Source organism: Chrysochloris asiatica, unplaced genomic scaffold (assembly GCF_000296735.1).
Source record: "Chrysochloris asiatica unplaced genomic scaffold, ChrAsi1.0 scaffold00324, whole genome shotgun sequence".
Classification (NCBI taxonomy): domain Eukaryota; kingdom Metazoa; phylum Chordata; class Mammalia; order Afrosoricida; family Chrysochloridae; genus Chrysochloris; species Chrysochloris asiatica.
This window is the reverse complement of record NW_006408842.1, coordinates 2,039,959-2,059,281: the sequence shown is the minus strand read 5'-3', so window position 1 is coordinate 2,059,281 and position 19,323 is coordinate 2,039,959. Positions and strand designations below refer to the sequence as shown.

Sequence of the window (19,323 nt, the reverse complement as noted above, 5' to 3'; positions counted from 1 at the left end):
GTGAGGTTGGGCCAGGATCAGGCAGTGTTTTGTTCTGCTGTGCATAAAGTTGCTATATGTCGGTACTGACTCGATGGCACCTAACAACAACAACAACATGTGGTTCAGAATTTTGAAGCTCTGTCCTGAACCTGGTTCGCCTGGTATTCTGTGGTATTGCTGATGGAGAACTTCATTGCACCTCTACCCTATCTGCCATCAAGTCCCACTAATGTCATCTCTTATGTTGTTTTAAAAAGGTATTTACAGTGAAGAATTCATTGGTCTTGCAAATTTCTATCAGGTGATCTACAACATTGTTTCTACCACCAAGGCCATATTTTCCAACCACAGATCCTTCTTCTTTGTTTTCAACCTTTGCATTCCAATCACCAGTAATGATCAATACATCTTGATTGCATGTTTGATCAATTTCAGACTGAAGAAGTTTGTAGAATTCTTCAATTTCATCAGCACTGACTTTAATGATTTGTGCGTGGATGTGAATAATAGTGGTATTAACTGGTCTTTCTTATAGTTGTATAGATAATATCCTATCACAGAAAGTGTTGTACTTCAAGGCAGATATTGAAATGTTCTTTTTGATGATGAACGTGACTCCATTCCTCTTCAATTTATCATTCCAGGCATAGTAAACTATGTGATTGTCAGATTCAAAATGGCCAATACCAGCCCTTTTAAGCTCACTAATGCCTAGGATATTGATGTCTATGCATTCCATTTCATTTTTGACAATTTCCAATTTTCCTAGATTCGTACTTCTTACATTCCATGTTCTGTTTGTTAATGGATGTTACAGCTGCTCTCTTCATTTTGAGTTGTCCCCCATTAGCAAATGAAGGTCCCAAAGGCTTTATCCCATTAACATTACCACAGTCAACTCTACTTTGAGAAGGCAGCTCTTTCTCAGTTGCATTTTGAGAGCCTTCCAACTTGAGGGGCTCCTCTTCCTCTGGCATTATATCTGACAATATTCTGGTGCTCTTCATCATATTTCCATATTCAATATTCTGGTGCTGACAGTGTTCCACTGTTACTCATAAGATTTTTAGTGGCTACATATTCTGAAATAGTCTATCCCTCTTTCTCCTTAGTCTCTTTGTCTGGAAGCTCAGCTGAAACCTACCTGCTGTGGATGACCCTGCTTTATTTAAAACAGCCATGGCAAAGCTTCCAGAATCACAACAATGCACAAGCCACCACAGTACAACAAATTGACATATGCGTGGTGGTCCATGTGTATAGTCGCCATTTATGTTTTTGAAAAAGTCATTGGTCTTGAAAAATTCCATCATGTGATCTCCAGCACCATTTCTATTATGATGGCAATATTTTCATACTGTGGATCCTTCCTCTTTTTCCCTATCTTTCACATTCTAATCACAGGTATTCATCAATGCATCTTGATTGCATGTTTGATCAATTTCAAACTGAAGAAGTTGATAAATTACTCAATTTCTTCATCATTGGTTTTAGTGCTTGTTGCGTAAATTTGAATAATAGTGATACTAACTAGTTTTCCTTGATGTTGTTGTTAAATGCTATTAAATCAGTTCTAACTCATAGTGACCCTGCATAGGGTTTCCAATGAGCAGCTGGTGGATTTGAATTGCAGACCATGCAGTGCAAACTAACATTGCAATCAAGTGCTTATCCTACAGTGCCACACCAGGACTCCTTGTAGAAGTATGGATATTATTCAATCACAGACAGCAGTGTACTTCAAAATAGATATTGGAATGTTCCTTCTGATGATGAACGTGACACCATTCCTCTTGAGTTTGCCATTCCTATCATAGTAAGCCATATGATTGTCAAATTAAAATGGCCAATGCCAGTCCATATTAGCTTACTAACGACTAGGATATCAATCTTAGTGTTCCATTTCATTTTTGACAACCTCCAATTTTCCTAGATTCATACTTTGTACATTCTGTGTACCAATTAATGGATGTTTGCAGCTATTTCTCCTCATTGAAAGTCTTGAAAGCTTTACTCATCAGCAAATAAAACTCCTGAAAGCTTTACTCCATTCATGTCATCACAGTCAACTCTATTTCAACAGGCAGCTCTTACCCAATCGCATTTTGAGTACCTTCCAATCTAAGGGGCTCATCTTCTGGCACCATATCTGACAATATTTTGGTAATATTTATAATGTTTTCATCTTCTGGCACTATATCTGACAATGATCCTCTGATAGTCATAAAGTTCTCAGGGGCTACACATTCCAAAGTAGTCTGCCTTTCCTTTTTCCTAGTTTGTCTTATTCTGGATGTTCCGCTGAAACCTGTCCACCATGGGTGACTCTGCTGGTATTTAAAGTTCTGGTGGTATAACTTCCAGCATCACAGCAACACACACGTCATCACAGTACAACAAACTGGCCAACAAGTGGTGGCATTAATGCCATGGATATCAAATTTTATTGTTCCATTTCACTTTTGATGACTTTCAATTTTCCTACTTTTATACTTCCTACATTCCATGTTCTAATTATTAATGGATGTTTGCAGCTGTTTCTTCAAATTTTGAGTTTTTGACCATTAGAAAATTAAGATCCTAAAAGCTTTTGTCCAGCCACATCATTATTTTGAGGAGGATGCTCTTCCCCAGTCGTATTTTGAGTGCTTTACAACCTTAGGGACTCACCTTCCAGCACCATAAAAGCCCTATCAGAAGTGGTCCACTTCTTCTTCTGCCTACACTGTCTAAATTTGGAAACTCTGCTGAAACTTGTCCACCATGAGTGACTCTACTGGTATATAAAACGTAGGTGGCATCGCTTCTATTATCAAGGCAACACACAACTCACCACAATATGACAAGCTTTAGTGGTGGTTATGACAGGATGGTTGGTGGGGGGTTACAGTGGAGTTGGTACCGACTCATAGAGACCCTGTACAAGGCTTCTGAGACTGCAAATCTTTATGGACGCAGAAAGCCTCATCTTTCTCCCACAGAGTGGCTGAGTAAAGCGACTGCTAGAGTTGAACTGCTAACCTTATGTTTAGCAGCCCAACTCATAACCCACTATGCTACCAGGGCTTCTATGACAGGAAGTTGTTTTTGTTAAGTGCCATTGACTTGGTTCTGACTCATAGTGATCCCTTATAGTATTTCCAAGGAGCAGCTGGTGAGTTTGAACCATCAACCCCACAGTTCAAATCTTGCAGTCCAGTGCATTATCTTGCAGCACCACACCAGGACTCCTATTTCAGGATTGTTGTTGTTATTAGGTGCCATCGAGTCAGTACTAACCCATAGTGACCTTATGCACAGCACAACAAAACACTGACCGATGCTGAGCCAACCTCACTATTGTTGCCACACTTGAGTCCAACGATGCTGCCTCTTGGCCAATCCATCTCGTTGGGGTTCTTCCTCTTTGTCTCTGACCCTCCACCTTACCAAACATGATATTTCAGGATAGCCTTATGCAAATTGGCCTAATCCAAGATAGAGTCTGTGATTGGTGTCATCAACAGTTTGGAGTCTTCATTAAGTCATAGATCATCCAATGGAATTGACAAAAATGGCAGGTTTTTTGTTGGCTTTTTCTTTTACATTATAGATGTAGTATTGGCTACAACATAGAGCAAGCACTAATTGACTTCTACATACCCAAAGAAACTCATGGCTCTACCCCTCATGGCACTAGACCCATTTTAATCTCTGCTTAGGACATGTACTCAGAGTACCACTGGGCCATTGCTTCCCCGTTTATCCTCTGTAACTTCAGAGGATGCATATCTAATCCTGCATATGCATACACTTCTTTGGATGACTTCTGAGAATCAATAATTTAGTAGATTAGCTCTTAAACCCTGATGGCCATATTGGCATTATAAATAATAGAAAACTAAAAACTTTGCCTCCTTTGGGTGATTTTATACAGCAAATTTAAATACTTATAAATGTTATGTAAAGGACAGCAGTAACATGGATAAAAGTTGATGTAAAGAAGAAATCATCTAATTTCCTTCCGTTTTAGGTCATGATTTTTGTCTTATTTCAAAGAAAGGGAGATTAATTTCTACCTCACCACATTATATTCCATACAAAATTCAACATAAAATGCACTTGCCAGTTATTATAGACTAAGGAAACATCTGCTATCAAAGTATGACAATAAAGAATTTTGACTGTTTTGCCTAAGCAGGCACCCCAGAATATGTGCCTGCATGATGAGGACTGATCTTTGTGAAGCTGTTGTGGTGGGACTAGGCTTCAACACATGTTTGTGTCTCCAAGATGTAAGACCACCCTTTGGGATACTCTTACTCATCTTAGGTCCTCATTGTTTAGGTTCAGATTGAAAAGACAAACACCTTTTTCTTATATGGCAAATAAGGTGGCTTTACAAGGCACTTAGGGAGGGATCCTTAAAACTATAAAGCAATAGCCTTATCACAGAAACAAATAACTGGCTTTTCAAGGAAGACTACCAGTTGCCATCTAGTCAACTTCAACTCATGCCAACCCTGTGTGTATCAGAGTAGAACTACGTACTATAGAATTTTCAATAACTGTAAACTTTCAGAAGTAGATTGCCAAGTGTTTCTTCCAAGGCACTGCTGGATGGACACGAGCCACCAGCCTTTCAGTAAGCAACCAAGCACATTAACCATTTGCAACACCCAGGGACTCCATTGTGAAAAATAACAGTCACCAAATATATAATTTCTGATATTTTTACTAACGACTAGTCTCACTATTGTAGAGTAATAGGATAGGTTCTAAGGTCAGAGTTCTTGGCCAGATAGTTGAAATAATTCCGTTGAGAATTTTTAATTTCTGACACCTATAAAAAAGATAAATAAGTAAATTCACCTGGCAAAGACATGATTTCTTAAAAGCCACTGGAATTGAATGTTAATACTGCTCTGTCTCATCTCCATAGTCTTCATGTGTTTTCCCTTTTGTCCTATTCAGTTTTCCTTAGTACAGTGATTGAAGAAAATGAACTTAAGTCCCATCCCAATCCCCATTATTTTCTCTTTGCAGAGGAGCCTACCATGGATGTAGTCCTTACACACTTGGTTTGACAAATGTAGGACCCTTCAAGACGAGTATCCCCAGTGGAATGAATTGCCAAGCAGTGAGTTTTGGGGATTTGTGTCTCGTTTCTCTAAAGACTACTGGGTCTGTGAAATAGTTGATCAGAATTTCTTGGTATTTGAATTACAAATTAATACAAAACTTGTTATTAATCAGGGACTCAATTTAATGAAATTGAATTGAAGGCCACTTGGGAGAAATATTTCTTAGAAAAGACTTCAGAATCTGGATAATAATTAATGACAGGAGTTTTTTTGTTTGTTTTGCTTTTAAATTAAATCAAGTGAGATGAAAAGAAATGCACTGAAATGAGTTCTCAGAGCCTTGACGACACAAACTTTCCACAGAGATGGTGTCACCACACTCACCTTCTGTTCCCACTGGCTGCACTCACCTTTTCAACAGCAGAATCAGAAACCGAATTATTCCTATTGTTACAGCTACCCTATTCCACCAGACCCTTGAGCAAGGCTACTATTGAAAGCAGTTTCCTTTTACAGAGTGCCCACATATCCGATTTCTAAGAAAAATGTCTATCTTCAGAGCAGAATATTGGGTTTTCTAATTGGGGAATGAGCAAAGAGGGGATCTCAATATCAAATTAAGATGTCCTCTTGCTTTGATCAGTAACACATGCTACCCCAAATTGGCCAGCTTGTGTTCCTGTCTTGCCAAACTCTTTCTTTTGTCGTTTACAGACCATGTGCCCAGATGTTTTCCGTGGCCCTTGGGGAGGAAGCCACTGTCGAGATTCTCCGGTGCAGACGATTAGGAAGTGCAGCTGTGCAGCAGGTCTAATTGGGCAGGGAGGGAGGGACTAGAGGAAGGCACCTGGAGAAAAGCAGGCCCTTCCTTCCTGAGTGATCACATTTGAGAAAAATGGGAACTGGAAAGGCCAAAGGGAGCAAGGCTAGACAGCAACCCCTCACTGAAATAACATATCTCATGCCAGCTATGACTTTACCATGAGTTGTGCAAACAATTAACATACTCCAATGCTAATGGAAGGGTTGGAGGTTCGAGTTCACCCAGAGGCACCATGGAAGAAAATCTAGCAATATATATATATTTTTAAATCAGTCATTGAAAACCTTGCGGAGCACGGTTCTATTCCAACACACATAGGGTTACCATGAGTCAAAGTCAACTCTCCAGCAAATGAAGCCACTTTTCTACCAGTGTTTGTCTGGTTGGGTAGGAAAAGCATCTCATAGTTTCAAAACTAAGTAAAGAAGAATAAAAAAATAAATGTTTGTTGCCTATAAAAAAAATTTAAAAAAAAACTAAAACTAAGAGGAGACCATCACTCAGTACCTAACTAAGGACAGTCTTAAATCATGTGTTGTATCAGCAATGGAGTCCTGGTGTGGCCCTGCAGGTTAATGCGCAGGACTGCAAAGTCGTGGCTCAAGCTCACCAGCTACTCCTCAGAAACGCTATACAGGGTCACTATGGGTTGGAACCAATTCATCGGCACTTAACAACAACAATTGGCAATAACTCTGATAATTGATTGTAAAAGAAAATGAGGCTTGTGGATTTCTTTGGCAGTTTCCAAATGAAAGAATGGGAGAAGAAAAAGAGTACTTTTAGGAATCTGAAATCTCAAGTCAAGAAATTCTCCAGGGGCACAGATGCCAGTCAACATGAGAGCATCTATCGAAACACCAGGCCTTTTCTTGAAGTTGCTGACATACTTTGCAAATGTTTAAAAGACAGCATCACAAGGAAATTTTCTATGCATCAACCTCTTTTCTATTTGAATTCTTTACTTATTCTTAACATGAGGAAGATGAGGCATGGAAATGGAATCTGTCATTTGCTAATCACTAAATCTGTCTTCACATTTGTCATCACAGTACAGAAACTCTTGAATATTTGGTCGTAAGTAATTCTGGAGAAAAGAACTAAATGCTCCAGTCCAAACATCCTTAATGGTAAGTGTGAGTCATTGGGTAGAGAGGGAAAATTGCAAAATGGAAGTCTTAAATATCAACTTTAAAAGGAAGAAAAATCAGTCATCTTAAAATTCAGATGGGATAATGGCAAAATGAATGTAGAATGAGAAATGAACATTGGAACAAGATTAGGTATCATGGCCACAGAATGGAGAATTTTTAAAACCAGAAGTACGTTTGAAGTTATCCTTCAAACTCCCCATTTTAAAGATGAGGAAAATTTTATCCATATCTAGGAAGCAGGAGAGCTAGGATTTGATGCCATGTTTTGTGACTCCAAACCTAGTGGCCCCTATACCTAAGATCACCCTCATTCATACTGACATGCCATCTAGATGACCCCAGGCTTCAAAACAAGTACTGTTCTTCTTGTCAGAATTGAGCAGACACATGAAGACAGGGTATCTGGATTCCACTCCCAGCCCCACCATTGTCCAGCTATGAGCAAATGCTCCAGCTTGGTTTTCATTTTGCTCGTTTGTAAAATGGTGAGAACCATGTCTGGCACTTCCCACCCTTATATTACAGAGCTTTATGAGATCAAAGGACAGAGAACATATACTTGTAGGGTAAGGCAGATATTATACCAAAGATGCTATGCTAATTTAAAAAAAAAAAAAAAAAAAACTTTTTTACAGCAACATGTAAACAAAACAAAAAATGGCATAGCTGAACTTACAAAAATACCTCACAGGAGGGAGGGAGGGAGCAGTTGGCAAACAAACATAGAAGATATAAGTTATTTGCATAAAAATACGGTAAGTGCCCAGTTAAACCATACTTATATATCATATCTATACAGCATTAAGAACTAAAATCAGTCCACTGTATCTCAAAGAACTGGCCTAACTTTAAAACCACCAGAACAGAGCCTAGTATACAGTGGTGTTGTGTGCTGTCAAGCTGATTTGCAACTCATAGTGACCCCATGAGGTACAGCAGAACTGCTCCATAGGATTGTCTAGCCTTTAACCTTTACAGAGATAGATTGCCAGATTTTTCTTCTGCAGAGCCTTTGGATGGATTCCAAACTCCAACGTTTAGGTTCACAATGAGCATTTAACTATTGTCTTGCCAGAGCTCCTTATAATACACAGTAACCTTCAAGATCAAGATGCTGAAATTGAAGGGAATTTGAAGTACTTAGTGATGAAGAGTATAGACTACGGTCTTCAATGTGGATGTTGGTATTAAGTGCCATGGAGTCAATTCCAACTCGTAGCAACTCTGTAGAGCGCTTCTGAGAAGCAGCTGGTGAATTTGAACCAGTGACCTTGAGACTCAAATTGTCCTTGTGGTTGAGTGCTTATCCTACAGGGCCACACCAGGACTCCACTGCAACATTAAAGAAAACCAATATCCTCACCACTGGATCAATAAGCAACATCATGATAAGCAGAGAAACGATCGAAGTTATCAAGGATTTCATTTTACTTTGATCCACAATCAACACTCATGGAAACAGCAGTCGGGAAATCAAATGACAAATCGCATTGGTCAAATCTGCAGCAAAAGATGTCTTTAAAGTGTTATAAAGCAAAGATGTCACTTTGAAGACTAATATGTACCTGACCCAAGTCATGGTATTTTCAATCACCTCATATACATACAAATGAAACCAAAGAAGAATTGATGCTTTTGAATTATGGTGTTAGCAAAAATTATTAAATAGACCACAGGCTGCCAAAAGAACAAGGAGCCCAAGTGGCACTGTAAGATTAAAAACTCACCAGTCACTGCATAGGACAAAAATAAGGCTGTCTTCTCCTGTGAAGATTTACAGCCTTGGGAACCCTATACAGTGTCACTATGAGTCAGAAGCAACACGATGACAGTAGGTTTGGTTTGGGGTTTGGGTCACAGAGCAGATAAATCTGTCTTGGAAGAAGTACAATAAGAATGGTCATTAGCAACAAGAATAGGGAGATTTCATCTTACACACTTTGGACATGTCATCAGGAGAGACCAGTCCCTGAAGAAGGACATCATGCTTAATAAAGTGGAAGGTCAGAGAAATAAAGGAAAACCTCAGTGACAGTGGCTTACAGCAATGAGTTCAAACACAGCAACAATTGTGAGAACGGTGCAGACAGTGTTTCATCTGTCATACATAAGGTCACTGAGTCCACTTTATGACATCTAACAATTGCAGTCAAGAAATGCTCTTTTTAGTCCCTCCCTACAAGCACTTGACTTCAAGGTCAGTTTGAACTGCAAGGTTGGCATTCAAACTCACCAGCCGCTCCCTGGAAACCCTACACAGGGTCGCTATGACTCGGAATCGACTTGATGGCACTTAACAACAACAACTACCGTATATACCCTTCTTTCTCTCTTTCCATCCTTTTTTACTTCCTCCCTGCTTGAGGCTTTCTCATCTTTTTTTAATAGAATTGGAATACAAAAAGGATATCAGCCTTCTCTATTGCTTTTAGTACCTGGGGAGTATTTATTCTTTGTTGTTAATTTAGAGTATCATACTACAAATACATGATTACAAACACATCCCAATATGAAAGATATTTTGGGTACAGATGGTCCCAGTTCTCAATTCCTTGTAGGTTTTCTTCACTTCAGAAATCTGTCATTATTCCCAAAAAATTAAGGGGTCCATTTTGTGGACCTAATATAGATGTTCTACCACCTCTCAGTTTGTCATACTGTGGTGGCTTGCATGTTACTATGATGCCAGAAACTCACCCATGATCGTGGAACTTCCAGACCAATACAGACTTGACAGACTAAGAAATGCCTGGCTATCTACTTTCAAAAATTAGTTAATGGAAATCGTATGGATCACAACAGAATCCTGTGCAATATGGAACTGGAAGACAAGTCCCCTCACTCAGCCGAAAAATACACAGTGGCATCAACAATGAATATGAGCATATAAAAAAATCAGAAGATGGGGTAGGACTAAGCACTGTTTCATTCTGTTGTCTATGGGTCTCCAAAAGTGTGATGGCCACTAACAACAATACAGATGTTTACGTGGTAGATTTCATTATCGTCTTATTCCTCACTCTCCAGGATTTTTCATTTTGGTTGTTCATTCCAGACCCTGAATTCAGATCTAACCCATGGTGAAATTCACCTCGTATCACCCTACCTTGCCCTGACACCTTGGTACCAATCTCATCATTCTTCTTTTGGAAGAAAAGTTTTCTTTTTCTAAAACATTTTTGTTTTTTCTTTGCTCCTGCCTAACTCTTTTTGTGCCATCAGCTAAAATAAAAACTCTTCCATCTCCGCTCTGTTGCTTGGATGGCATCCAGCAGAGCATCCATTCTCCACCTCCTTGATGTTACCATGGTGACACGGATGCATTAAATGTGAAATCTCTCTCTAGAGGCAACCTGACCTGAAGTTACACAATGTGCCAATGAAGTAAATATGAAACGAAGTAAAAAGCTGATTACAGCACATGACCCCTCTCATCACTGAACTTGTGAGCAGTGAACAGAAAATCATGAGAGGTCAACACAGGTTCAAATAAAGCCTTTTCTTGGTTTGGAGTGTCCAAAATTGAGGTATTGGAGTTGGTTATGCTCACCCTTTGATTTTTCTAGTTAGAAATGGACTTGCTAAATTTCCAAATTACATCTTTTGAACACGTCTGATCTTTCCTTTAGGGTGTTCCTGGGCTGTTTGCTCTTTCATAATAAAAATAGGGAATTTCAATCTCAGAGGTACATATTTGTCTACTGTATACTGCCCACTGAAACAGCATCATTGATGCTACAATATATACTTTCTGAGTTTAATATCTTTGTCATCACTTCCTTCCCAACCCTCAGTTTCTACCAAACAAATGTTCCCAAATATCACATGTAGCCTATAAAGACGTCTGGGACCAGGTGGTGTTTTCCCCATTGTTAATGAAAGGCTAATATATTTCTGCTTCACTTTTGGTGGTGATTACTGAAGGTTTCTGTTCCGTATTGGCAGCCTTCTAGAGACATCGTGTCATGGAGTAGGCATTAGGATAGCCAGTAGTGACTGTTTTTCTCTGTTGGTGGTACTGGGGACCCCCCATCACATCTGCATCCCCCTTCTGCATCCCTTGTGCTGTCCATGGACATGGGCTGAAGTGTAGATATCCGAAGACAGAATAATGTTGTTTAGAGCCAAGTTGCAGGTGCAAGTGAAAATTCTGAGGGTTCAGTCACTTATGAATGCAGTTGACTTGGGACCTTTGACTTCAGACCAGAGGAGGATTCCTCTCCCTTGCTTTGTCTGCTCCCATGATAGTTCTCAATTTGATGATGAGACACATATGGCAGGCTTCTGGAGTTCGAGCAATCCTCATGGGCAATCATCTTCTTCTTCTTTTGTCTTCTACCACCCACAGGATTTCATGTCTATTGAATTTCATGTCTGTGAAGTATATAGCTACTGAAGATTCCATGTCCTCAGGAAGAAATGATTCTAGGATCTTTAAGCATGCTGGGAATGTAAACATGGTTAATATTGCTGATACATTGAATGGTATGAACAATAATATGACAGCCTAGATAGTCTCCAGCTATAAACAAATAAGAAGTCCTAGATAAAGTATAAATATCACCATTTTTAAAGTACCAAGACAAGAAAGCAAGAATTTTCAGCAACCCAAAAAGGTCAGCAGAACACTGCAGGGCATTTGCAAAATCTGGAAACCTTGATCTTCATTATGGCTCAGAGTGGGTTAAGTGTTGAGCTACTAACTTTAAAATCAGAGCTTTAAGCTCACCAGCTGCTCTGAAGGAGGAAGATGGGGCTATCTTTCCCATAAAGATTTATAGCCTCCTGTACTACAGGGTAACTGTGAGTCAAAATAGACTCACAATGGCAGTGATGGGTTCTGATGGAATGAAGCGTACAAATTTAAAAGCCTAGCCAACAAAGAATATCTAATTAGAGACTCCCTTTGTCAAGGGCTCCAAAGAGGACTGGGGGTTAATGCGCTAGACTGAAAGATTGGTTTGAACCATGAAGTCGGTTCAAGCTCACTAGCCACTCCTTGGAAATCCTATACAGGGTCTCTATGACTCGGAACTGACTCAACAGCACTCAACAGCAACAAAGAGTCCACACACATGGGTCAACTGTCACCACCAGCACCACCTCACCCACTGAAAGGTCTGCAAGGATTCTGGTGCTGAATGCAAGTGGTGGAGCTTGTTGGGAGGAATTGCCACTGACCTCTTGCTACCTCAAGATAATAATTTAGAGGAATGTTAGGCTGTTCATGCCTTACATGCCTGGATGTCGCAGATGCAAATATTCTCTGGCTGAACATACTAAATTCTAGACCTCAAAAAAATTTTATAAACTCCCAAGCAAAATAAGCATCCATAGTCAAAAATAACTAATCTACAAGGAACAAAAACACCATGATTAAGAGACGACCCATGAGGATTTCAAATAATGGAATTATCATACACATTGAAAAATATTTAAAGAAAATCGAATATAAGCTTGAAAATATGTGCAAGGGGTAAGGAACTATAAAGAATGACAAATTAGGTTTTGGTAAAGAACAGGAGGTCAAATTAAAAACAATATGTATTGTTACTAGCATTCCAATTCATACATGCATGGGTTTATTCCAAACAAAGCATTTTTAAACATTTCTCTCTAATCAGTGGTTGGCTGCAGATAAGTTCTCTAAGTAATATATTTGTTTTAATTTGGAATTAGGGTGAATTTCAAAAAGAAGAGTTCAGCCAACACAGTGGCTTCAAAAGGGATCTGTTGTACCAGTTAAATTCAAGGTCAAGAGATCAGCTCAGAAAATTTTGGTGACTGTGTTTTGGACTCTAACAGATTTTCTCAAAGGATACAGGATGTTTGTGAAGGCTTATTATAAAGAAATTTTAAGAAAGAAATAAAAGCTTCATTGGTGAGAAAAATGACAGGAAAGTTGCACTGTGAAAATTTTTTCCCATCACAACAATGCACCTGCTCATTCTTTGATGGAAGCAAAGGGCATCCTAGGAGAATTTCACTGGGACACCTTTTCTCATCTACCCTACAACCTTGGTCTTGCCCCTTCATACTTATTTTTTGTTCCCAAAACTCAAAGGACATTTAAAAGAAATGATTTTAATACCTCAAGGATGCTGTGGTTAAGTTAAAGGGTAGGACTCTTCAAGGAAGGATTTTTGTTGTTGTTAGGTGCCATCGAGTTGGTACCAACTCATAGCAATCCTACGCACAGCATAATGAAACACTGCCCAGTCCTGGGCTAACATCACAATTGTTGCCATGCTTTAGCCCATTGATGCTGCCATATTGCCGATCCATCTCACTGGGGGGGTCTTCTTCTTTTTCTCTGACCCTCTACCTTACCAAACATGATATCCTTCTCCAGTAACTGGTCCCTCCTGACAATATGTTCGAAACATGAGAGATGAACTTTGGCCATCCTGGCCTCCAAGGAGCACTCTGGCTGCACTTCTTCCAACATAGATCTGTTGGTTCTTTTGGCAACCCATGGCACTTCCAATATTCTCCTCCAACACCATAACTGAAATGCATCAATTCTTCTGTGGTCTTCCTTATTCACTGCCCAGCTTTCGCATGCATACGAGGTTAATGAAAACACCATGGCTTGGGTCAAGTGCACCTTAGTCCTCAAGCTGACATCCTTGTTCTCCAACACTTTTAAAAGGTCTTGTGCAGCAGATTTGCCTAATGCAATATGTCGTTTGATTTCTTAGCTGATGCTTCCATGAGTGTTGGTAGTTGATCTAAGAAGAATGAAGTCCTTGACAACTTCAATCTTTTCTCCGTTGATAAGAATATTGTATATTGGTTCAGTGGTGAGGATTTTCATTTTCTTTACATTGAGATGCAACCAATACTGAAGGCTGTGCTCTTTGATGTTCATCAGTATTTTAAGTCCTCGTCACTTTCAGCAAGCAAGGTTGTATCATCCGCATATCACAGGTTGTGAATGAGTCTTCTCCCAATCCTGATGCCACGCTTTTCTTCATAGAACCCAGCTTTTCGGATTCTTTGCTCAGCATACAGGTTAAATAAGTATGGTGAAAGAATACAAGGAAGGATTAAACAGGTAGGAACACACCTTCAGAAGCATATAAACTTGGATTGAGGATATGGCAACAAAAAATAACTTCACTTTTTGATCTTTTTGTTTAAGAAAGGTCTCTATTATTTTTAACAATATTTTTTTACTTACCCTAATATATATGCTAGAGTCCTGGTGTGGTGCTGTAGGGTAAGCACTGGACTGCTAGTTGCTCCTTGGAAATGTTATATAGAGTCACTATGAGTCAGAACTGACTCAAATGGAAGTTAACAACAAGAATATATATTCTTGTAAAGTTAATAACGAAAATTTTAACACTCAACCAGGAGATTTTACCCAGCCAGAAAAAGAACTGATGAACAGAAAGATAGATCATCAAACAAGAACATTTTTTTTCTTTCCAAATGAGCAGTCTTCAAGCGAAAGTCCCCAATGTCTCATAGCAACCACATTTTCTACCATTTATTTAACTCTGAATTCATAAATATGTATCAACCACCTACAATGTACCAGACAGTTTGCTCATCAACAGATTCCAGAAATGAACAAGACATAGCTCCTTCTGATAAGAAGCTCTTAATTAAAGGGGAGAAAGATCAGCAAACAAGCACAGTACAAAGTGACAATGGCTACAATGCATGAAAATTATCTGACTCTAGAACATTCCTCTTTAGACTGAATTCAAATTATTTTATAAACAGTTATGCTAACTCTTGAGACTGAGATGCTTCGTAGTTTTAAAATTATATAGCATAGTTATTTTCCTGATATATACACAATCCTCTAAGGGTCGGTCCATGGATAGTTACACAGTCTGAACAGGTGTGTGAGGGAGAGCAGGAGTTTATCCACAAATATATAAAGTTAGATAGAAATTTTGTACCTAGGTATTTACTTTTGTGGCAAACATATCCATGAATGTGGTGGAGCTGTCAATTGTGGTAATTCACAATGTTCTACATTATACTTTGGTGAGTTACAACTGGGATCTTAAAAGCTCATGAGCAGCCATCATAAGATGAAATTATTGGTCTCTCCCTGTGCAGAGGAAAGAAGAGTGTTGAAAATTGAAGATGCCTAGAAACAATTAGTCCAATGGGACGAATGGACCATGAAAATATCAGTCTTCGTGACCATGAGACCAGAAAAACTAGATATTACCCAGTCCCTGGCGCTGTGGATTAATGTGCCAGACTGCAAAGCTATTTGAACTGCAAGGTCAGCGGTTCAAGCTCATCAGTCACTCCTTGGAAACCCTATACAGGGTCACTATGCATCAGAATTGACTTAACAGCACTTAACAACAACAACAACTACCATCTGCTCTGAGCATATCGCATTAGAAGGTCCTGGATAGAATAGGAGGAAATATGAAGTAAAACTCAAAATCATTAAAAACAGATCCGGCTTACTTGTCAGACAGAGACTGGTGGAAACCTAAGACTATGGTCTTGTTCACCCTTAAGGTCTGGAACTATACTCACCCCGCTGACTCAATTTTCAGCCCCAAACAGATAGAATAGGTATACAGGGAAAGCAACAAAACTAGTGAGGTATGCACACCAGACAATGGTCAACCACTGGACATCAAAAGCATAACATTTACACAAAGACAAAAGGCAGAAGGGTTGGGAAAGGAGGAGGAAGTAGGATAAGAGGTGCTATAAGGACAGGGTTGCAATCATTGAGATGAAACAAAATGTATGATTTGTTGAATGTAAAACTGATATCTGCTCAGTTAATCTTCACTCAATTTACAAACACATACTAAAAAAAAGTTAAGAAAAAAAAAAGTTTTTTTCAAAAGATTAACTCCATACCCCAATTACATTTGAATTAAATCGACTCAGTGAGAATGTAGATATTTCTAGCTACCAATTCCAGACTCTTGGTATGGCTCTGTAGAATAAGCACTGGATTGCTAACTACAAGGCAGGCAGTTCAAACGCACCAACCACTTCTCAGAAACCCTATACAGGGTTGTTATGAGTTGGACCCACCTTGACAACACTTAAAAACAACATTCCAGATCCAATGATATACTCTGAGGCATGTCTTCCTGAAATGGAAATGATCAAAGTAGTTTTCAAATGCCCGATGACCATCTTAATCTCTTATCATGAATACAAGTTGTTTGGAAAGAATGTTCCCCCTACAGAAATCCACACCCTTGTGTTCTGGTACACTGGATACTGAAGCATACTAGTTAATTCATTCATCCTGTTTTATGGAGTTTTTGTTGTTTTGTTTTGTTTCTTTCTGTTCTATTTTCCTCCATTCTTTTGGATACTACTCTCCTATCTTCAAATGCGGGAGTCTATTGTTTGTCCTGTGTGTTTTTTTCTAGACTGCTGCCAAGCTAAAGACCAGTATATTGAACAGTTCAAGGAAACTCTGAACACTACTGTGGCCAAGTCAATTGCCGGATTTTTTGCAGAGCCTATTCAAGTGGGTATTATCAACGTTAAACCTGGATTCAGCTGAGTGTTGATCGTATCAATGTGTTTTAACTCATACATGCTACAGAATCTCAACTAATGTTAAGCGCTTGTTGCTGCATCCCTCTCCAAATTTAATTCAGTATTGTCCTCTCCTGGAAAAAAAGAAGTTCCTGATAACCAGCTTACATTGTATTTTCTTTAATCATTTTTAAGTCTCCTCCCTTCCCAGACTGAATAGATAGATGGAACTGTTGAATTTCTAAAATTATTTAGAAAAGGTAACCCTCGCAATTTTTCATTACCTGTGGGGCTTTAGAATGAGCACTCGATGACAAGGTTGGTTTGAACTGCAAGGTCAACGGTTCAAACTCACCTGCTGCTCCTCAGAAACACTATACAGGGTCGCTATGGGTCAGAACCGACTCAGCTGCACTTAACAATAACAACACTCACATGGAGACATGGTGTGGCACTGTAGAATCAGTACTAGACTGCTAACCACAAGGTTAGTGGTTCAAACTCCCAGCTGCTCATTGAAAACGTTATACAGGGCAGCTATGAGTCAGAATGACTCAACTGCACTTAACAACACTCACTTGGAAGCCTGGTGTGGTGCTGTTGGATAAGTACTGGACTGCTAACCACACCATAGGTGGTTCAAGCCCACTAGCCACTCCTCAGAAATCCTATACAGGGTCGTTATGAGTCAGAACCGATGCAGCAGCACTTAACAACACAGCAACAAAAATACTCACACAGAGGCCTAGTGGCACTGTGGTTAAATGTTGGCCTCCTAATCACAAGGTCAGTGGTTCAAATCCACCAGCTGCTGCATGGGAGAAAGAGGAGATTGTCTAGTCTGGTAAAGATTTTTTTTTTTTTTTTCAGAATGTTCCACAGTTGAGTGGCTTTCATTTGAAAATGGCTTTTCGCTACAAGACATTCAAGTTTAAGCCACATTCCAAAATACAGAAAGCCCTGTCACTGGCAAAGAACAACTGGCTTTCTTCCGGTAAAGATTCACAGTCACAGAAACCCTAAGGGGTCGTTCTAACTGTCCCACAGGGTCACCATGAGTTGGAGTGAATGAGTTTGGTTTTGGTTTTTAAATATTTACCCTAGTAGAAGGGCCTTTCTTTACTCTTACCAACTTCTCTTATTCTACTTTTTCTAATCTCAGGAAAGTATGAATATTTGCATCCTTTCGCAGAAGACACAGCATATGAGTAATGGTCCTTCTTTTCATCCATAGTTGAAACCGTTTTGAACACTGTTTTTTAAGTTGCTAGTATTTCAAATGACACTGAAGATAATAATCCATTCTTTTTTTCTTTTTTGTAAACTTTGCCAAGAGCTGCTGTTGTGATGATAAGCCTTTTCGTCTTGGTCTTTTGCAGGGGGTGAACGGAGTTGTTCAGTATCCAAAGGGGTTTTTGAAAGAAGCCTTCCAGCTGGTGCGAGAGAGGGGAGGAGTGTGCATTGCAGATGAAGTGAGTGACAATGTGATGGGTAACAGTCACTGCAGTGAGGACAAGAAAGGCACAGGGACACATCGTAAATGCCCCCTCTGTATCCCAGGCAAGGAACCCTGGTGCCACAGTTTAGCATTGAGCTGCTAAACTAAAGGTCTGCAGATCAAACCTACCAGCTGCTCTGTGGGAGAAAGATGTGACAGACTGCTTTTGTAAAGATTCACAGCCTTGGAAAATCTATGTAACTGTTCTACTTTGCTGTTAAGTGCCATAAAGTCATTTCAGACTCATAGCAACCCCATAAATGACTGACTTTGTGATTCACATGGACCTCTCAGTCCAGCAAATGCTTATCCTACAGAGTCACCCAGGACTCCACAGCCCCACCCCAGGACTCCATAGGACAATAATGCTACCTTGGAGTCCTGGTGTGACATTGTAGGATAAAGCACTGGACCACAGGGTTGGTTTAATTTCAAGGTCAGTGTTTCAAACTCAACAGCGACTCCTTAGAAACACTGTACATGGTTGTGATGACTTGGAACCTGACCCCGATGGCAATTAGCAACAAAAATAACAATGCTACCTTATTACTGACTCGTAGTAGTGGGTCTGTATCCCAGACAGAAACCATCTACTGTTGGAAGTCCATGGTTATAAATTAATTAATGAGTTTTTTGCTAGTTGACTGATGTGTTAGGGAATCAACCAGTTGACTTAACAAGTACAAATGAACTTGTACATCCAAATGAATGTCTATCAAATAAGTACCAACAAACACAGTTTTCATGTGTATTTAAAATTCTTATTTGAGGATTGCTTTAGGCAGCTTACAAACCACATAGGAATATTACTCTCATGACCAAGCCTACATCTTTTTTTTCTTTCTTTCTTTATTGTGTATTGTGTGATAGTCTACATGGGGGGGGGGGGTCCCTCTCTCCGCTCTTCTCCATTGATGGTCCCAGGGCCCTGCAATCCTAGACTGAAAGGTTAATCACATCCCTCCTTGCTATAAAATGTCCACCTTTACATTATCAGTCCTCACAATCAGTCCTGGTAACAATCATTCACCCTTGCATCCCAAGGGACCCATCTGCATTTCTTTTCATCTACCCCTCCCAGACAGGGAGACTCCACCATCCTCCCCACCCTGTGGATCTAGGTTCCCTCTTGAAAGCTTCTAAGCCAGTCACTTCTTACCTATGCATCCCTTCTGCCATTTTTGGTTAGTCAATGTTCATGTTGCCCATCCCTATCTACTCTTGTGTGGAGGGGGTGGGAATAATTCTTGGAGCAGGGATTTGTTTCCTCTTTTGAGCTACTGCATTTATAGATGGATGTCCAGTTTATCA

The 19,323-nt window shown here is 39.6% G+C and overlaps 1 protein-coding gene across 2 annotated transcripts in view; it reads left to right on the top strand.

Moving 5' to 3' along the window:
* The window catches only part of AGXT2 (alanine--glyoxylate aminotransferase 2), a 94,316-nt gene that overhangs the window by 27,153 nt on the left and 47,840 nt on the right, over positions 1–19,323 (top strand). For both annotated transcript variants that reach the window (XM_006875385.1, XM_006875384.1), the window contains exons 5-8: positions 5,008–5,101; positions 5,760–5,853; positions 16,403–16,503; positions 17,894–17,986. In XM_006875385.1, the coding sequence (XP_006875447.1) occupies positions 5,008–5,101; positions 5,760–5,853; positions 16,403–16,503; positions 17,894–17,986 (382 nt within the window). The remainder of the gene's footprint in view (positions 1–5,007; positions 5,102–5,759; positions 5,854–16,402; positions 16,504–17,893; positions 17,987–19,323) is intronic.